At 41.1% G+C, this 20,855-nt stretch overlaps 2 protein-coding genes across 2 annotated transcripts in view; one reads left to right on the forward strand and one right to left on the reverse strand.

Annotated features, from left to right (window-relative positions):
- The window catches only part of LOC138962512 (dual specificity protein kinase TTK-like), a 43,197-nt gene extending 32,516 nt beyond the window's left edge, over window positions 1-10,681 (forward strand). The window contains exons 19-20 of the mRNA XM_070334352.1: window positions 2,528-2,610; window positions 5,024-10,681. Of these exons, the coding sequence (XP_070190453.1) occupies window positions 2,528-2,563 (36 nt within the window). The 3' untranslated portion in view covers window positions 2,564-2,610; window positions 5,024-10,681. The remainder of the gene's footprint in view (window positions 1-2,527; window positions 2,611-5,023) is intronic.
- A 3,172-nt stretch (window positions 10,682-13,853) lies between these two features.
- On the reverse strand, window positions 13,854-17,472 carry LOC138962513 (serine/threonine-protein phosphatase PGAM5, mitochondrial-like). The gene is made up of 5 exons (XM_070334354.1): window positions 17,112-17,472; window positions 16,215-16,387; window positions 15,201-15,412; window positions 14,857-14,987; window positions 13,854-14,529 (listed from the first exon to the last, which is right to left on the reverse strand). Exons 1-5 carry the CDS (start codon window positions 17,399-17,401, stop codon window positions 14,358-14,360), a joined length of 978 nt encoding a protein of 325 aa, XP_070190455.1. The 5' UTR covers window positions 17,402-17,472; the 3' UTR covers window positions 13,854-14,357.
- Between the last annotated feature and the right edge of the window lie 3,383 nt (window positions 17,473-20,855).

Here is a 20,855-nt window from a genome sequence, read left to right on the forward strand (position 1 = left end):
TTGTTTTACGCGACAAAAACAGTCAAAATACAGACAAAAGTGGAGTACAGGAGATACACGGATTTTCATCAGATGTGATTGTCACACTTCTAATTATTGTTTTATTTTATCCTTCTGGGTATGCTCTAGGGGATTACGAAGCAGATCTTGTTTATTATATTTATATTTGGAGTTAGGAACACTTCTTTGTTACAACTGTCAAACTTTAGGGTAACGCTTGCGAAATTATTTTTTGAAATAATCTGGATATGACTATAATAAAATTTCAGCAAAATCCCTTCGTAATCCCCCAGAATGTTATATTCTGCACAAACTACAAAAGAAAATATTGCTCTAGCTAAATTACAGCCAGAGAAATCGCGTAACCCAAGACGTAACCGTAGGCAAAATGGCTGAACTGAGAAAAACGACATTGAAGATTGAACACCACAGAAACACTATTGAAACAGACATACAAGAACAAAACTGTGCTATGAATGAACAGCTTAGTTTATTTGAATTGCAAACTACTTAGCCTTTAGCACGCCAGCAGAGAATTTATGCGTCCATCCCTTCTTTCCCTCTGTCAACCAGCATGGGGATACTGCCCCAGCGCTAAACGTGTATCAATGACCCGATTCTCGTTTGTATTTGCATGCGAGAATAACGGTATTTTTAACGGTAACTTACTTGAGCCAGAACGAGACTTATTTCCTTCCGTTATCTCGTCGATTTGTTGGTTTCCTCGAAGTTTTCTGCTTTTGTTTTTACATCGATACAGTACTTTGGTGCTTCGACAAGCAAGATGGAGGATGATGAGTTTGAAACTTTCGTTTGAGTTGTTTTTTGACAACAAATCGTACGTGGAATCTGGACGATTTACTGAGGAAGCTCTTCGCAATGAACTGTGTATCGTGGTGAAGAAAATGACACAGTTCGTCAAGACAGTGACGGAATTTACGAAAGTGCAGATTAATACAAACAGATGCTGATCCAGTTTCGTTCGGGAAATGGCAGGCCCAGCAAACATTACCGATAATCTGACTGATGTTGGATACTTTCTCCTGTTTTTGTTTTTTTTGCGTAGCAAATGCTCAACTTGCTTGTCGAGGAGATACTGCACAGAAACTGACTCAAATTCAGCGCAAAGCACGCCAGTGCCGAGACGTAAAAAGTGTGCTGCATGGCGTGTTCGGAAATGGCGACCTGTGGATCTGCGTGGAGATCAAAGCTTTCCTCTGTATCGGAAACACCGACAGAATCCAAACTTTGGCCTAGTACCAGCGGAACTACTTGTTGTTGCTAACCGAACTAATAAAGACATTGTCCTCTTTCTTATTTCGAGCCATTGTTATCGTATCAAAGGTTGTTTCTCAAGGAAAAATTCGCTTTCGGTTGTCACCGATCGTTTGATGTGTAACCAGGATGCTGTAAAACCGAGTGAACTTCGGGTGTTCCCGTCATGGCCGAGAGTCTCTTCGGTAGTTTCCGTATGCAAAATTCGTAAGCTGAGCATGCGCACTCACAAAGTAAACTGGTTCCCGATTTCGGTTTATGAAACGAACCAATGGATGTCGAGTACCTTCCAAATAAGGACATTTCCGTTCGATTACGATTGCTGCCTTTGCAACGGACAAGTGGCTGAGTGAATGGAACATTCATCAAAACACTGATGTCATGTTATAGGTCAAGAGCTCCTGCGCAGTTTCGTATGTCGTGAATGCACTGTTTTGCTGAGGACAAAGCCGTAACTAGCCTTTGAAATGAGACATTTTTTGGCGGGGGAATATCGACTACAGAAGACAATCAATGCCACACATGTTCACATTTTGTCTTTATTGACAGATAAATAGGACACTTTTGACAAAAACACCGACACACATGGATGATAGGTATGTTATGGAAACATAATCTGCTAAAATACCCAAAACAGTGTTTTGAACGATTTGGTCAATTTTGCACTGGCCCACCTGCCATCTGAGAGAGTTCATTTTTTGTTTTATATTTAACCTTTATGGGCTTGGGGTGTCAATGCTTTCCTTTTTTTCTCCCTTTCCTTTTTCTAGAGATAGAGTATTCTTTCATCATCAGGGGTCTCTAACTATAACAGTTGTACTCAGGCCTCGGACCTTGGTCACTGATGCATACCTTTTTGATCGGACACATTGTTCTGACCCTTGGGCGGGCGACCGTTCGATAGTTGTAGGTCTTCTTGCAGAACAATTTTTATGTAGACATAATTTGAATCTAGATCGAAATGAATTATTGTCGTCTGAGTCTGGGATTGGGAACTACACTGCTATATGTGCAGCTGCTTTATCAATTGTTGCATACTGCAGCATGGTGGGCCAATGCTGTGACTTGAACTCTTGTGACACAGCCAGTGGTGTTAACTACCGATAAGCTCCTAAGCATTGAAAATATGCGTATCTGACCGTTTCTGTAACCACTAGATGCCTAGCTTATCTTTTCTTTAAACAAGCTTGTTTTCATAACTTTAGTGAGATTACAACTGTTTTCACTGCACCTTTTCTTACTCCCTCTTCAGGACCTGCTGCAACAACTAGAATCTGGGAAGCAGTAGCTTCAATCATTGCTCAGGCCTCCACCTTGAACTCAGTTCAACTTGAAGTGAGTACAGAATCTAACTGATAAAGCTTGTGTCTGTGTGTGTGTGTCTGTCTGTTGATGACTAAAGGCTCCGAAATGGCTGCACTGACTGGGACGGGAATTTCAGGGTATGTTCTTTGCCACTTGAGTCGTGTCATAGGGTACTTTGGGAAAACCTAACTTTAAAGGATTCGTTAAAAACGGCAGAAAACAGTACATATCATATGAGCCATCGCAGACCCGTCTGGGTTGGCGAAACTTTGCTTCATCTCTCCTCACCACGTCATTAGTTTTGACGTCATGTTCTGCGTCATATGTTCACGGCGTCATTGTCCAGTCTCTTCACTTTTGTTGGCAAAATCTTGGGTCTCGGTTACAAAGATAGTCAGTCACGGTAAGCTCAGAGTCTCTCTCTTTCTCTCTCTGCGGGCTGTCATCCGAACGCATACATATATGTGTGTGTGAGTGTGTGCGCGCGTATGTGTGTGAGTGTAAGCTAGCTCTCTCTCTCTCTCTCTCTCTCTCTCTCTCTCTCTCTCTCTCTCTCTCTCTGCGGGCTAAGTCCTGTAATCCAAACGCGCACAGCGCATTCAACATACACACGTGTGTGTGTGTGGGTATGTGCATGTGTGAGCTCTCTCTCTCTCTCTCTCTCTCTCTCTCTCTCTCTCTCCTAAGTATATATGGGTGCGGGCATATGTCGCATACGGACATAAGTGTGTGTGTGCACAAGTGTATGAGTGTCACCTCTCTCTCTCTCTCTCTCTGCAGGCTAATAAGTTGTGTAAACACGTGTGAACATACATAAGTGTGTGTGTGGGCACATGTGTGGGACTGTGAGCTCTCTGGCGCATGTGAACATACATAAATGTGTGTGTGCGTGCACATATGTGTGAGTGTGAGCTCTCTCTCTCTCTCTCTCTCTCTCTCTCTGTCTCTGTCTCTCTCTCTCTCTCTCTCTCTCTCTCTCTCTCCTTCAAACCGTATATAGGTGCGGGCATATAAGTCGCCTACAGACATAGAAAACAAGTACAGCTAGTATGCAATAAAAGCTTTTCCATTAGTCCCATTAATCTCACATCTTCAACTGTTTTGCCAGTAGAAGTTTTGTAATGGTAATTGTGATAGATTGTGACTGGCAGATTAAGAATGAAGAGAATAAGAAAGTGCTAAAATAACACTCTTATACCTTGTGAAGAGAATAAGAAGGTGCAAAATCGTGGATCAATTTCAGCAGCAAAATCATCATCTTACTAAGCTTTTTCATTAAGAGAAAAAAATGAAAATGAAGGCTTTCGTCCTTGATAGCTTGATATTTTTGCTCAGGTACATTTTCAGGTATTACCTCGCTAGAGGGGAATACCTGAATATCAACCCTCAGTCAAATTTGCAAGCTATCCAGGACTCAGAGGTGTGTAACATATATATATTACTGGTGTAAACAGACTGCTCAATAGCTTTTACAGAACAACAGTGTTTTTCCAAAAGATATTGTCATTGCTTAATTTTTGGCTCACTTGAGAAAAAGTGACTATGTAATCGGTCAGTGTTAGTCTGTCCGGCCGGCCGGCCGTCCGTAGACACCACCTTAACGTTGGACTTTTCTCGGAAACTATCAAAGCGATCGGGCTCATATTTTGTTTAGTCATGACCTCCAATGACCTCTACACTTTAACGATGGTTTCGTTGACCTTTGACCTTTTTCAAGGTCACAGGTCAGCGTCAAAGGAAAAATTAGACATTTTATATCTTTGACAAAGTTCATCGGATGTGATTGAAACTTTGTAGGATTATTCTTTACATCAAAGTATTTACATCTGTAGCCTTTTACGAACGTTATCAGAAAAACAAGGGAGATAACTAGCCTTTTCTGTTCGGCAACACACAACTTAACGTTGGGCTTTTCTCGGAAACTATAAAAGTGACCGGGCTCAAATTTTATGTGAACGTGACTCATTGTGTTGTGAATAGCAATTTCTTCCTGTCCATCTGATGCCTCATATAATATTCAGAACTGCGAAAGTGACTCGATCGAGCGTTTGCTCTTCTTGTTAGTTTTATACCAATGGCTCATGGCATTAGTGTTTGAAGATCTAATATTTTTGCTCTATTGTCTACCCACTCCTTGATATCATGGTAAACTTTCAGCATATAGAAAGGCCACCAAAGAAAACAGAAATCAAAACCAACACATCGTCAGAGCCTAAAGCTCGGATAGCTGTTCATGACTTTCGGCAACAGCTCAGAGAAGAATGTTTTCACATTTTCATGGAAATCTGCAGTTTCAGGTTTCTTGACATGATTAACTCCTGTTCAGACTAATCATATATAACCCTAGATTTTCTCCTCAGCCTCATTTACTGCCTTTTTTTGGTGTGTTTTGTTTTTTTGTACTTAGAAACCCTTCTCTGACAGATGATATCTTTTTCAATAGGAAAAAACAAATTCAGCAGACAGCCAGTGCAGAAAGTGATGGGGATAGCAGTTGTGATGCAGCGGAGCAGTTTACAAGGATTTTGAAGTGGAAGGACAAGACCGACAGCCGTCGGACCTCACTTCTGAAATCAGTGAAGCAGAACCAGTGGTGTGGCCAAAAGACATAGAAAACAGATCCTTCCAAGTTGAGCTGCCAAACATTGTACATCTTGTAGTTTGCTATTGTCCTCACGCTGGGTTATACCTCATTTAAGACCCTCTGGTAACATACTGACAACGATCGCAGAAAATAACTGACTCCGATGTGAATGTTATGCAGTGTCCAATCTTCCCCTTGCACATGTAATCGAGACATATGACCCTTCACAAGCAATTTCTGGAACAGATGTACAGTTTTTACTTTGAGAATTTGAAATACTGTGATAAGTCCTTTTTCCGCTTCGCTCAGTCTGCTGCAACAAAAACATTTTGATTTAAAGTGTACAGTATGACCGAAGAGTTTCCTTAGTACATGTACATGTCCTTCTGATGAGTTTCTTTATGTGGTTCTGCTGATGCAGCATTTCTAGAGTGGCCCTGCAGGTGGTGATCACGAAGGTTATTGCATACACGGGCGGTAGAAAGTGTGCAGGAACTGTGTATCTGTGTGGATTATGGGTCTCTCTGCCTTGTCTGTCCAGTTTATCAACTCTGTCTAAGGCGCGAGCGCTGACACACACACACACACACACACACTCTGACTCTCTCTCTGTAGCAACTATCATGGCCTTTTGTTTAAAGGACCATAACAGGCTCTTTTTAAGGTCAGATAAAGCAGTTGGGGTTGATTTAATGATATAGGTAAGCATCTACAGATACAAAAACCGATCAGTAAATCTCAGGTTTTGTGTTGGCTTGCATCAGTCTAATTTTACACAAAATGCATGCTCAAAAAGCGACCAAATTCGTCTGCTACGCGAGACTTCAAATTCCCTGCGGCGGCAAGCCCTTGGCTGTGACGTCACAAGGGGGAGTCAGAAGCGAAAGTAGCAACGCTCAGTGTGCGTCTTTGCTGCAGCTGTGGATGCGCGCGTGCTCCCGATATCATGCCGAGAGAGTGTGCTGCTGCCGAATGTTCGGAGTTGCAAAAAAAAGACTCAGGCTTGAGTTTTTATTTGTTTCTATCCGACTGGGTAGCAATTACAACGACGACAATAACACTGACAACAACTCGAAAACCAAGAACAACTACAATGTCAACAACAACAGCTTTACACTGATAAACTGTAGGTGGAACACTATTGATTTGACACGTTACAACCTTGATTTCATCTACGACGACGACAACAACATCATCAACTTAAATTCGAGAACATAATTATACGTCTTCAACAACATGGCCAACAACAAATCCGATAGAACTTCAACTACAATCACAACAGTGATCATGGGCTGCCTAATCTATTTGTTGAGTCTGGCAGACATTTTACTTCCACCCTTAGGAGAGACTGTTTTTCCTCGTACACTTTGTGCCTCAAACCTGACTAAGAGGATACAATTCTACATTAATCCCCGATTATCAACCCAAATAGGTGGGACACTTCCGTCTCAACTCGGACGCCGCTGTAAGAACGATCTCCAGTAACAGACGCTGATAACGATACAGCTATCTGCTCGCTCCTAAGCCACTCCCCCAGCCTGTATGTCTACACACTGGCACCAATTAAACCTCCAACTGAGCTGTTAACCCATGGTTTGTAAAAATGTAAAAATATTGTACAAATTACGTCGAACCTAAATCTGCGATTTGTAAAAAAAAAATTTTAAAAGACAAATTCTCTATTCAGCCTATTGTCTCATCGCTGGGAAATTCGGATCGCTTCCTTCCAGTGGAAAGCTAGCAGCAACAGAGTCGTGCTACCCCAAAGTCAAGGGATCCATTCGATTTGTTTTTCTTTCTTTTTCCATTTCGTTATTTTCCTTCATCGCTGGCGAATTCGGATCGCTTCCTCCCAGTGAAAAGTTAGCAGCAACAGAGTCGCGCTTGTGGTCCAAGTTGTGGAAATTTCCAAGTTGTGGAATGTGTCCAAGTTGTGGTATGTGTCCAAGTTGTGGTATGTGTCTAATATGTGCAATGTTGTGGTATATGTCCAAGATGTGGAATGTGTTCAAGATGTGGTATGTGTCCAAGTTGTGGTATGTGTCCAAGATGTGGTATGTGTCCAAGTTGTGGTATGTGTCCAAGATGTGGTAATGTGTCCAAGTTATGGTATGTGTCCAATATGTGGTATGTGTCCAAGTTGTGGTATGTGTCAAAGTTGTGGTATGTGTTCAAGATGTGGAATGTGTCCAAGTTGTGGTATGTGTTTTAAGTAGTGGTATGTGTCCAAGTTGTGGTATGTGTCCAAGTTGTGGTATGTGTCCAAGATGTGGTATGTGTCCAAGCTATGGTAATGTGTCCAAGGTATGGTATGTGTCCAAGTTGTGGTATGCGTATAAGATGTGGTCTGTGTCCAAGTTGTGGTATGTGTCCAAGATGTGGTATGTGTCCAAGTTGTGGTATGTGACCAAGTTGTGGTATGTGTCAAAGACGTGGTAATATCGTCATGTGTCCAAGTTTTGGTATGTGTCCAAGTTGTGGAATGTGATGGGACAATAAAGAAATGGAGAAAAAAATTCTAATAGATTCACTGACTTTCGGGTAGCGTGACTCTGTTGTTTCTAGCTTTTCACTCGAAGGAAGCGACCCAAATTTTCCAGCTTCTTCTTCTGCGTTCGTGGACTGAAACTCCCACGTACACTCGTGTTTTTGCACGAGTGGAATTTTACGTGTATGGCCGTTTTTACCCCGCCATTAAGGCAGCCATACGCCGCTTTCGGAGGAAGCATGCTGGGTATTTTCGTGTTTCTATAACCCACCGAACTCTGACATGGATTACAGGATCTTTTCCGTGCGCACTTGGTCTTGTGCTTGCGTGTACACACGAAGGGGGATAAGCCACTAGCAGGTCTGCACATAAGTTGACCTGGGAGATCGGAAAAATCTCCACACTTAACCCACCAGGCGGCAGCGACCGGGATTCGAACCCTCGACCTTCCGATTAAGAGGCCGACGTCTTACCACCACGCCACAGCGCCCGTCAAATTTTCCAGCGATGGGACAATAAAGAAAAGGAAGAAAAATCCCATAGATCTCCCTTGACTTTGGGGTATCGCGACTCTGTTGCTGCTAGCTTTCCACTGCGAGGAAGCGACGGGACTACTTCTTCTTCTTCTTCTGCGTTCGTGGGCTGAAACTCCCACGTACACTCGTGTTTTTTGCACGAGTGGAATTTTACGTGTATGACCGTTTTTTACCCCGCCATTTAGGCAGCCATACGCCGTTTTCGGAGGAAGCATGCTGGGTATTTTCGTGTTTCTATAACCCACCGAACTCTGACATGGATTACAGGATCTTTTTCGTGCGCACTTGGTCTTGTGCTTGGGTGTACACACGGGGGTGTTCGGACACCGAGGAGAGTCTGCACTCAAAGTTGACTCTGAGAAATAAATCTCTCGCCGAACGTGGGGACGAACTCACGCTGACAGCGGCCAACTGGATACAAATCCAGCGCGCTACCGACTGAGCTACACCCCCGCCCCCAGCGACGGGACAATCTAGTAATGATATGGAGAAAGAAAACAAAATCCACGGAGTCGCGCTGCCCCAAAAGTCAAGGGATTTTGTTTTTGTGCCTTGACTTTTGGGATGACAAGAAGATATCGGGAACATTAACGTGATTTGTAAACAAGTCGCGTAAGGCGAAAATACAATATTTAGTCAAGTAGCTGTCGAACTCACAGAATGAAACTGAACGCAATGCCATTTTTCAGCAAGACCGTATACTCGTAGCATCGTCAGTCCACCGCTCATGGCAAAGGCAGTGAAATTGACAAGAAGAGCGGGGTAGTAGTTGCGCTAAGAAGGATAGCACGCTTTTCTGTACCTCTCTTTGTTTTAACTTTCTGAGCGTGTTTTTAATCCAAACATATCATATCTATATGTTTTTGGAATCAGGAACCGACAAGGAATAAGATGAAAGTGTTTTTAAATTGATTTCGACAATTTAATTTTGATAATAATTTTTATATATTTAATTTTTAGAGCTTGTTTTTAATCCGAATATAACATATTTATATGTTTTTGGAATCAGCAAATGATGGAGAATAAGATAAATGTAAATTTGGATCGTTTTATAAATTTTTATATTTTTTTACAATTTTCAGATTTTTAATGACCAAAGTCATTAATTAATTTTTAAGCCACCAAGCTGAAATGCAATACCGAAGTCCGGGCTTCGTCGAAGATTACTAGACCAAAATTTCAACCAATTTGGTTGAAAAATGAGGGCGTGACAGTGCCGCCTCAACTTTCACGAAAAGCCGGATATGACGTCATCAAAGACATTTATCAACAAAATGAAAAAAACGTTCGGGGATTTCATACCCAGGAACTCTCATGTCAAATTTCATAAAGATCGGTCCAGTAGTTTAGTCTGAATCGCTCTACACACACACACACACAGACAGACAGACAGACACACACACGCACATACACCACGACCCTCGTTTCGATTCCCCCTCGATGTTAAAATATTTAGTCAAAACTTGACTAAATATAAAAAAATGATTACAAATCAGGGGGCGCGCAGACCCTTGATTTTAACTCCCAGGCTCAAAACTGTAAGGTTCAGCAGCTAAAGTTGCTTCTATGAATACGGCTTTTGACGTCATCGAAAATTTTACCCAGAATTCACCACTTCCGTACTCTCGCGGACGTTCAAAATACAATGGCCACCAGATCGGAACGCGAAAACGCTTCGCTTCAGCCACGAAATTCGTCGGATTATGGCCTAAACGATTCCGAAATAAACTAAACCCTGTGAGGGAAGGTGAGAAAACAATTTTCTACGGCATGCATAAGTCTGGTTAACCTAAGTCACGCCAAAACGCAAATAAACGCGTTTTTGACACCAAAAATAGCCTGTTGGGGTCCTTTAATCATACGGGTTATTCTCAAGAGCTGTGTCCCAGTGGAAAGAAAATTACTAAGGTGATATTTCTTTATTTAACCGAGATATTTTAACCATACAAATTGATTTCATTGATAAATGCTGGTTCCATATATATCCTTGGCCTGCAGAGAAAGAATTAGAAATAATTGCACATTTTTTGTTTGTCTACATTCAGTAAATTATAAGCATTTCAAAGTACATCACTCATGTAACACGAAAACTAGAGGATGTGACATGGATTTCAATACATTGTACATGTACTAACAATTAAAAAAAGAAGATGATGGTTTTGTTGTTGAATGTCTTTATCATTGTATAAGTGGATTACTAATGAACAAAATAAAGAGAATACATTCTAGTGTCATTTTATATACTTTATAATCACTTTAAGGACTGAAAATACATGTCAGAAAAAGATTTACAGCTCTGGAGAATAACCCATAAAATTATGTACTTGAACATGCAACTAAACACATTTACTCAGGTGGACATACGTACACACTCTGTGTTGCTAAGACTTCTTTCTAAACAGTTAAGTGTGTGTGTGTCTTTCGCTGGCTATCTGTGTGAAAACATAATAAGCATTTTTAATAAACTGTTTGAAATAAAAAGAGAAATGTAAATTGTAGTGCTTTTGAAAGTATGTTGTGGATATGTTCATGAAAATGTGTAAGTCTAGCCTTTTGAACAGTGACAAGATTCACTAAAAATGCCTTTTAGGGAAAATGTATATGATGTTTGGCTCACCTGAGTGATCAGTGTTCGTTGTTATTAAAAACAGGCAGTGTAAATGTGTTTATCCTACATACGTGAGAGAGACACCCGTGAGATAATAATCGTTCAAATCACACGTGTGAATATCATGTAAATGAGGTCATGTCAAGCAAGTCTGGCAGGGACCTGTTTTTCCACTGCTTATGATGCCAAAGTCACCGAGACAAACGTCATTATAGAAACAAAAATTGCGCTCGCTAATTACCCTCGATGAATCTTTAGAACTAACACGTCACACCACACTTTCAGAGTGACGTTTCTTTGCTTTGACGTAATAGATTGCACGAGACTTTAGAAGAGATCGAGGTTCCAAAACAAGCGTCTTCAATTTAGCTGCCTCGTCTGCAAGACATTTTCAGTCAAATACACGTAAGTACAGTATGTAGGATAAACAGAATACTACACGGCTTGCTGTGTCGTACCAGATTTACACTCGTTGCTTTTTCAAATAGTGAACACGAGTTGTTTTTGAGTCACTTGAGAAAAAGTGACTCTATGTAATCGGTCAGTGTTAGTCTGTCCGGCCGGCCGGCCGTAGACACCACCTTAACGTTGGACTTTTCTCGGAAACTATCAAAGCGATCGGGCTCATATTTTGTTTAGTCGTGACCTCCAATGACCTCTACACTTTAACGATGGTTTCGTTGACCTTTGACCTTTTTCAAGGTCACAGGTCAGCGTCAAAGGAAAAATTAGACATTTTATATCTTTGACAAAGTTCATCGGATGTGATTGAAACTTTGTAGGATTATTCTTTACATCAAAGTATTTACATCTGTAGCCTTTTACGAACGTTATCAGAAAAACAAGGGAGATAACTAGCCTTTTCTGTTCGGCAACACACAACTTAACGTTGGGCTTTTCTCGGAAACTATAAAAGTGACCGGGCTCAAATTTTATGTGAACGTGACTCATTGTGTTGTGAATAGCAATTTCTTCCTGTCCATCTGATGCCTCATATAATATTCAGAACTGCGAAAGTGACTCGATCGAGCGTTTGCTCTTCTTGTTTTAAATTGAACTGCGAGCGAAAGCGAGCTGTTCACTATTTGAAAAAGCAACGAGTGTAAATCTGGTACGACACAGCAAGCCATGTAGTATTCTCTATGTCTCCTCTACTGCTTTGGTAACATTGGTAAACTTGAGTACAGTGTACATTTGTATAAAATAACAATTAAGTAGATGTGCAACGCCAAGGCACTGCATACCCCAGCGAAAGACAAACTTCTCTCTTACTCTCTCTCTTTCTCTCTCTCAAACACACACACACGCACACGCCCCCCCAAGTTACACACGTACACACTCACTCACACGCACTCACTCACTCTCTCACACACACTTCATACACACAAAACACACCCCCATACGCACATATAGACAGACGGACATAAACACCTTTGCAAACAAACACACATACACACACACATACACTTACGCACACACACACACCCACCCACTCTCTCTCTTTCTCTCTTATTCAAACAGACACACACCCACACACACTGTACATACGCAAGCACACACACACACACACACATTGACTCACACAAATCTCATACACACAAAACACACACTCATACGCACATAGACCGGCACGGTTGGCCTAGTGGTAAGGCGTCCGCCCCGTGATCGGGAGGTCGTGGGTTCGAACCCCGGCCGGGTCATACCTAAGACTTTAAAATTGGCAATCTAGTGGCTGCTCCGCCTGGCGTCTGGCATTATGGGGTTAGTGCTGGGACTGGTTGGTCCGGTGTCAGAATACTGTGACTGGGTGAGACATGAAGCCTGTGCTGCGACTTCTGTCTTGTGTGTGGCGCACGTTATATGTCACTGATATGGCCCTTCGTGGTCGGCTGAGCGTTAAGTAAACAAACAAACAAATACGCACATAGACAGTCGAACACACACACCAGTCCTTTACAAACAAACACCATATACACACTCATACACACACAAACATACACACAAACTCAGACACACACAAACATACACACAAACACATTCACACACACACTCTCTCTCAAACACACACACACACACACGCACACCCCAAGTCACACACACACACACATACACACACTCACTCACACGCACTCACTCACTCTCACAAAAACTTCATACACACAAAACACACACCCATACGCACATATGGACAGACGGACATACACACCTTTACAAACAAACACACATACACGCACACACATACACTTATGCCCACACACACACTCACACACACACGAGTACAGACTCATGCACGCGACGAGTACAGACTCATGCACGCGTGCGCCGCACGCACACACACACATATACACACACACACACAGTAACACCAACACATGTGCTCAAAATGAACACAAACACACACACTGCGCGAGAGAGAAAGACTACAGGGAGGCATGACGTCATGATGCAATAATTGACGTCAAAGACTTTTGACCGTGACGTAATCTTCTCACGCGAGCTTTATCCATAGTCTTGAACAACCACACACAAATAGACTTGGAAAGTACAGAATTTCTACCCGTCCAAAGCGGCCTTGGGTGGCGTTTGCTGAAAAAATGGGGGCGACTATTGCACCCACCGTATTTTTGTTAGTATGGTCCCAATTTTTGGTGAACTTCCATCTCCAACTGTAGCACGTAGCCGGGCACAAAGAATCCTTCTTTATCATGTATTATCGGTGTGAACATTTCTCAAGTCGATTACAGTATGTGGGATACCTCCAGCTTCGCTGGGATAACAATATGTAAAGAAAATGTTCCTTTATTCCTAAGAATGTTATGTTTGTTGTGAAAACGGGAAAAAAAATCTGTCTTTATTTTGTGAGCACAGTTTGCTTACATGTATATATTTAAAAAAGTGAATTTAGAGGAGGGGGGAATGGGAAATGCCTGATAGTGTAACCGCAACAAAGAAACACTTGCTGTGCAATACAGGGCTCCCCACAGACACTCCAACTAGATGACCCCAGGACCCCCCCACCTTAATTAATGTATAGAGGATCTTTGGACACCATCAGTGGAACTTTAGAGGCTCTGAAGACCAGGAGGTTTTATTTCCATGCTTTCGGAAGGCACATTCCTCGCCAACAGATGATAGTGCATACAGTACGCAGGGACGCACAGTTTGAGGAGCCCTGACTCAAGCGTTCTGAGTGGCTGACTATTTAAGGAGCTGCAGAGCACACATGTACATTAAAACCCTGTACAAATAAAATGGAACAAATTCTGCCTGATTGATGGTCTTTTCTGGCTTTGTTTTCTCTATGTGTGCAAGTAGATTGGAGAACAATTCAGCCTATCAATTTAACAAAGCAACTCTTGCAGATATCTGCAAAATAAGGTAATCAGAATGCATCATCTCCACTCTCTTCCAAAACACCAATAATCTTGAAGTGATGTGAATTCTTAACTTTTTCATGAAAACTCTCATCCATACACAATAAGATTACTGCAACTGCTCTTGTAAGAACAAAGCATTTAGAAGCTCAAAAAAGACCATGTACATTCAAAAACTAATATAGTGTCATGGTAAATTTCGGCCTCTTGACGACACTGTGACTTTGCTTGGGGTCATGTGACCCACACTGCCAAGACCCTGGAGGTAGACATGTCCTGATGGCCGAATGATGATGTGTGTCACACTTGCATGTGGCAAAACAATGCGGAGCCAAGCTTCAGGCGGAAACTGTAAAGCTCTAAAAACCAACAAGAAAAATACACAGTGATGATAAAAAAAACCACTTGTTTTAGCCGAGGATAATAACATAACAACCATGTTACATGTCTATAGTTTAGGGAACACACACGCGGAGGTGACATAAATTGCAACCACAAGGACTAGGCCAGTTAAACTGACATTTTGTACAAAGTTAGTATACTTTAAAGACAGTGGTGAGAATTTTCTGCGGATCTGCACTTTTCTGCGGATAAATAAATAATTAACATACAATCACAAAACAATCATACTTAAAACATATCCCTCACATACTCAGTAAACGGGGAAAAAATATCCTCAGACTTACCTACAAACACTGTATCGTATAACATTGGCATGGCAAACTAGGATTTCAACACTGTCATCTTTCTGCTCGGGACCAGCCCGATGAAAATATTTACGGAAGGCAGCTTCAATGCGGGCTCCATCTTGAAAATACTGCAACCCCAAATCACACAAAACCGTAATTTCTACCACTGGGTTATGTCATCTTGTTCCTGTAAACAATCATGTAAGACCAGAGGTTTTTCATTTTAAGTTATTAAGAAAGTGTTGTCGGTTAAAGAAGATCTTTCCAATGTGGATGAGGTCTCTTAAAGGTAATACAAATGAACAGTACATGTACACACAAGCATACTGAAACCTACTTACTGTATGGTCAGGTTTCGAGTATAGGACAGGTTCCGGTAAAACAGGGCGGCCTTCACACAACAGATCATCACGATCAAGTTTTACTGCTGGCAGGTGCTTCTGGATAATCTCTGCTGTCTCCACTGCCCTTGACATTGTAGAGGCAACCATTCTGGTGTAAGCTAGGTCGAGGTCATTCAGGTACTGACCAGTCATTTCTGACTGCTCTTGACCTGCAGTAAAACAAATATAAAAAAATAAATGAAAAAGGAAGAATTTAAAAATATAAAAAAGGCAACTCATCTGCCACAAGGTAATCAAACATGAGTTCAATGTTCCTTGTTTTATTACAAGAAACAAGTAATTGATGATTTCCTGAAATAACTGTTGAGTTTATATGGGTTGTGTAAGAATTGCTTTTCCTTGAAAATACGGAGGCTTACAAACCCACGTAACCATGAAGTCAAGTTATTGACATCCCAGTAAAAACAATCTACATTTTCCGCACTCTCTGCTCAATATATTGCTCTTTTAGTTCAAAAGTATGCAAATCAGAGCGGGATATTCCATGCTGTTTTTATCGCTTGCCAGTCCGACCACCTGTATGAGCGGTATACGGTATCGATGTCTTCATACGTGGACAGCGATCTGACAGTCCAGGCACGTGATCAAAGCATTGTACAATCAGCCAGATGTGCATACTTTCAAATAAAAAATGTTTCATTGCAAAAAAAGGCAGATCGGAGCTAATTTTCACTGGGATGTCAGACGATCGCTTGACTCCACTGTCACGTGGCTTTATTTGACCCAGTACTTCCAAGGGTGAGCAACTCTTCCACAACCTATAAAAGCTCAAAAGAGTAATTTCCGAACACTTTCTATTGACAAATTTCACTCAAAAAGTTAAATGTGTATCTTTTATGCTCATACTCATTGCATTACCTGCAAATCAGTAAAGCACTGGTATGTTCTGCTATTGGTTTATAAAACACAAACATGATACATGCACACACAAGAAGGTTTCAGCTAACCGACCCAGAGCAGTTAATGTCCGTTCCTGATCATCAGCATCCATGTTGACGAAGACGCCGTGACGAACCAGTATCAGGTGACGAGTTGCACTGGGAGTCTTCTGCTTGACCTTCTCATCATACTTCTCTCTATCGTTTTCAGTCTTAGGGGGCTTTACCAGTGCCTCTGGATCACGTCTGAAGAGATAGAAGAAAACAATTCAAAGCACACCCTACTACTGGAACACACCAACCCAAATCTGACAATGAATGACAATGTCTCATTTCAATAATTAGAATTTTGTGGTTGGTTAAAGGCACCTGAAACTTGTGATACTCCAGAAATTGCTTCAAGCAAGTAACATTCAATAAGATGGCAAAAATATGAAAAGCTAAGTGTGACAATTGCGTACATTTTTTTCCCATATACATTTTATTCGCACACCTTCATTTTTTAAGTTTCTTCACAGGCGGAAGGTATCGTCCACTGGACTACTACTATCACAGTCTCTGTGATAGTAGTAGTCCAGTGGACGATACCTTCCGCCTGTGGTTTCTTAAGCTCTCGCAAACTTCAAAGCATAGCACAGCTTGTTGTTGGGCTGTGAAGGCCAAAGATCGTAGTTCTCACGACTTTCGAAGCATAAGAGCATGTCTCACAGATCTTGCAAGAGCTGCTCAGATACCAAAAAGGTCTTCTTCTTCCATATTGTGACCACGGTCATTTAGGCTGACCATTATGTCACATTGTGGAGGGTTGCAGATTCCAAAGAGTGAAAAAAACACAAAAAAAAAACTATTTGTTTTAGTTGTGTTTTTGTTGTTGTTTTTACCCTAGAAGTGTAATTGTATCACACACACATGATACCACCACCTACAAAGGCAACAAGAGAACATATAACACGCAATTTCTCATTCTCACTTGTCCCAGTTGTAATCCCATTTGACATTAGTGCTGTTGCCACTTGCGTCTTGGATGGCTAGGGTAGTTTTGCCTTTAGAGTTACGTTTGTTGGGGATGACCGTGAATTGGGATGTCTGGCTGACGGACACTTTGTCGCCGGCTTGAATGGAATCAGGCGGCATCTTCTTTTTCCTCTTTTCCTGGTATAACGCGATCCCAAGAACTACTGTAGCTGTTGTTGTTGCTATGATTCCAAACTGACGGGGATGTATGAATGGTTTCAGCCGTTGAAGAAATTTCAGAACCATGATAAAAAATGTTTGCGATGCACAGTCTGTCTTCGTTTCGCTTTTACTTTGGAACCTGAGTTATTTTGTGACTCTTTGTATGAAGAAGGGAGCTATGCTCTTTTGTGACTCTTCTGTATGAAGATCGCGGAAGTTATTGGTCTCGGCTAGCCCATACGAGGGCAATCCAGCAGAGAGGTGAGAAGATTGCGGTCGGTGCACACGCACACGTCACACACACACACACACACACACGTCACTCACACACACGCACACACAACTAACTCAGTCAAGTTACTGACTCAGTCACTGAGTTAAAACTCATTCACAAGTGTGTTGCAATTTGCACTGACATGGTTTTATTACTCTTTCGTCTTTTTTTCTCCAACTGACATTGCGAAATTAAACAATGGTGATTTAATATTAGAACCGACTGAACAACAACAACAACGAGACAACAACAAAAAAGATTAAAATAATATATTATACAAAAACTGCCTGGGTATATTGGGCGTCCAGGCTATCGTCCAAGTCTATTATCCCCCAAACCCACCAAGCGGTTCTACAACTTGATACACTGTAACTTCAAATCAAATCAAATCAAATTCTATTTTTCGAGGGTTGTGGCATAAGCAATACAACGAGCTTTTTTTTAACCAGCCCTCGCCCAGAGAGGGGACTAATCTAATCACATATTTACACGGATATTCACGTAGAAAAAAAGGTAGAGAAAAACAACAACATATGAATATTTACATAATTTTATTACATATTATACACAAATATATGTAACGTAGTGAAAACAATGCTGAATACACATGCATGAGTAAATGTGTTATTAAAGCTGTGAGTGTTTTTGTGTGGATATAATGAACACTGATGCTTTGGACAAATGAAAATATAACTAAACGAAGTCTTCCATCACTGTGATTTTTCGTAATTTAACATTAAATACAATGAAAGGTGTTTTTTTAAAGTATTGGGACTCTCACAAATTCCGGGAGAGAATTCCACAGGACGCTACCAGAATAGGCTAAGCTTGACTTGAAGAGATCTATCCTTGGAATTGGGACGTTAAACTTTCGGTTTGGTTTGACTTTAAAGTTTGCAACGAAAGTTCGTGGTGCACGGCCGGAAAGTATTTTGTGAAGGAGCACGCCTTCATTTAATTTAAATCTTTCTTTTAATGGGAGAATCTTAAGTTTCTTATAATCATCAAATACAAGACTGGATTGTTTCAGTAAAATTAGTTTTAGCGCTCGCCTATGTAAACTATACAATGGTTTTAAAATATTAGCACTGGCAGAGTCCCAGATGGTCGAACAATAATCTGTGATGGTTTGTATTATGCGGCACACACAAGTGAATTACCAAGCGGCTGCAAATACCCACGAGTGGTTTATTTTCCAGTAATCAGTCAACTCGTGGTCATTGTTTAAGCTCTATATAACCTTGAGTGCTGATCTAGAAAGTGTTTAATTCTATTTAACTGATATATTTTTCTCGGCATTGAACGACCGAACATGATGGGCCCAAGACAAATTATTATCGATATTTACTCCCAAAACTTTATGATCTCCAACCTCCTCTATTGCGTCGTTACCAATTAATATGGAATGAGGATTGTTTCGTATGTTTTGTCTCTTTTGTCTTGTTGTTATTAACATGTATTTGGTCTTTTTAGTGTGACAGGGGAGGCTACCGCTCCTTTCACAGCAGACTCTGCACCCGACGGTTGTTATATTTAGTCAAGTTTTGACTAAATATTTTAACATCGAGGGGGAATCGAAACGAGGGTCGTGGTGTATGTGCGTCTGTCTGTCTGTGTGTGTGTGTAGAGCGATTCAGACTAAACTACTGGACCGATCTTTATGAAATTTGACATGAGAGTTCCTGGGTATGAAATCCCCGAACGTTTTTTTCATTTTTTTGATAAATGTCTTTGATGACGTCATATCCGGCTTTTCGTGAAAGTTGAGGCGGCACTGTCACGCCCTCATTTTTCAACCAAATTGGTTGAAATTTTGGTCAAGTAATCTTCGACGAAGCCCGGGGTTCGGTATTGCATTTCAGCTTGGTGGCTTAAAAATTAATTAATGACTTTGGTCATTAAAAATCGGAAAATTGTAAAAAAAAATAAAAATTTATAAAACGATCCAAATTTACGTTTATCTTATTCTCCATCATTTGCTGATTCCAAAAACATATAAATATGTTATATTCGGATTAAAAACAAGCTCTGAAAATTAAATATATAAAAATTATTATCAAAATTAAATTGTCCAAATCAATTTAAAAACACTTTCATCTTATTCCTTGTCGGTTCCTGATTCCAAAAACATATAGATATGATATGTTTGGATTAAAAACACGCTCAGAAAGTTAAAACAAAGAGAGGTACAGAAAAGCGTGCTATCCTTCTTAGCGCAACTACTACCCCGCTCTTCTTGTCAATTTCACTGCCTTTGCCGTGAGCGGTGGACTGACGATGCTACGAGTATACGGTCTTGCTGAAAAATGGCAGCTACTTGACTAAATATTGTATTTTCGCCTTACGCGACTTGTTTTTATTTTAAATAAAGCAACTGAGAAGAAAAAAACCACACCCAGGGCACACATTTATACCTTGTAGAGGCAAGGACCTACCTTTATTGGTGCTGGCCAGAGCAACGAGGGTTCCCTCAGTGGCAAAGTCGGTACTACTTAGGACCACCGTCCCTACGCCTTTGTCATGCAGCCGTCCCATGGCCTCAAGCGCCTCGTGTTCGTTCGTCACTTTCCTTTCTGTCAACAGTCTGAAACGCACGGGTACATACTCGTATCATAACCGACGAGACGACAGCTAGATTAACCAAGTGAACATAAAAGCCGCTTATTCATGTTATGCTCCTTTCTGTGTGACATGCTATGGCTGCATGTTTACCCTACTATACTCTTGTTTTGTCTTAATCATTTTATTCTCATTGATTTGTTTGACTTAGCACTGTAAACAACTTGAATCAGAGTCCAAATCAGACGGAGAGAGAGAAATAGAGAGAGAAATAGATAGAGAGAGAAGAGAGAGAGAGAGAGAGAGAGAGACAGAGACAGAGACAGAGAGAGAGAGAGAAATAGAGAGAGAAATAGAGAGAGAGAGAGAGAGAGAGACAGAGACAGAGACAGAGAGAGAGAGAGAGAGAAGGGAGGGAGGGACTCACTCTAGTTCAAACTGGTTGGGTGTCAAGATGTCTGCAAGAGGCACAATGGTGTTTCTGTAAGGCTCTACCAGATCAGCTGGTACATACTGTAAGACAACAGCAGCAAAAACTACACCAGGCACATTATGATCAGAGGCGGATCTAGGGGGGCGCCTAAAAAATATATATAAAAAAATAATTTGAAAATAAAGAAAAATGATGGCTCAGATTGCACCAGATTGCTCCATTTTTACATTTAGTCAAGTTTTGATTAAATGTTTTAACGTAGAGGGGGAATG

Source organism: Littorina saxatilis, linkage group LG3, assembly GCF_037325665.1.
Source record: "Littorina saxatilis isolate snail1 linkage group LG3, US_GU_Lsax_2.0, whole genome shotgun sequence".
In the NCBI taxonomy this organism is placed as follows: Eukaryota; Metazoa; Mollusca; class Gastropoda; order Littorinimorpha; family Littorinidae; genus Littorina; species Littorina saxatilis.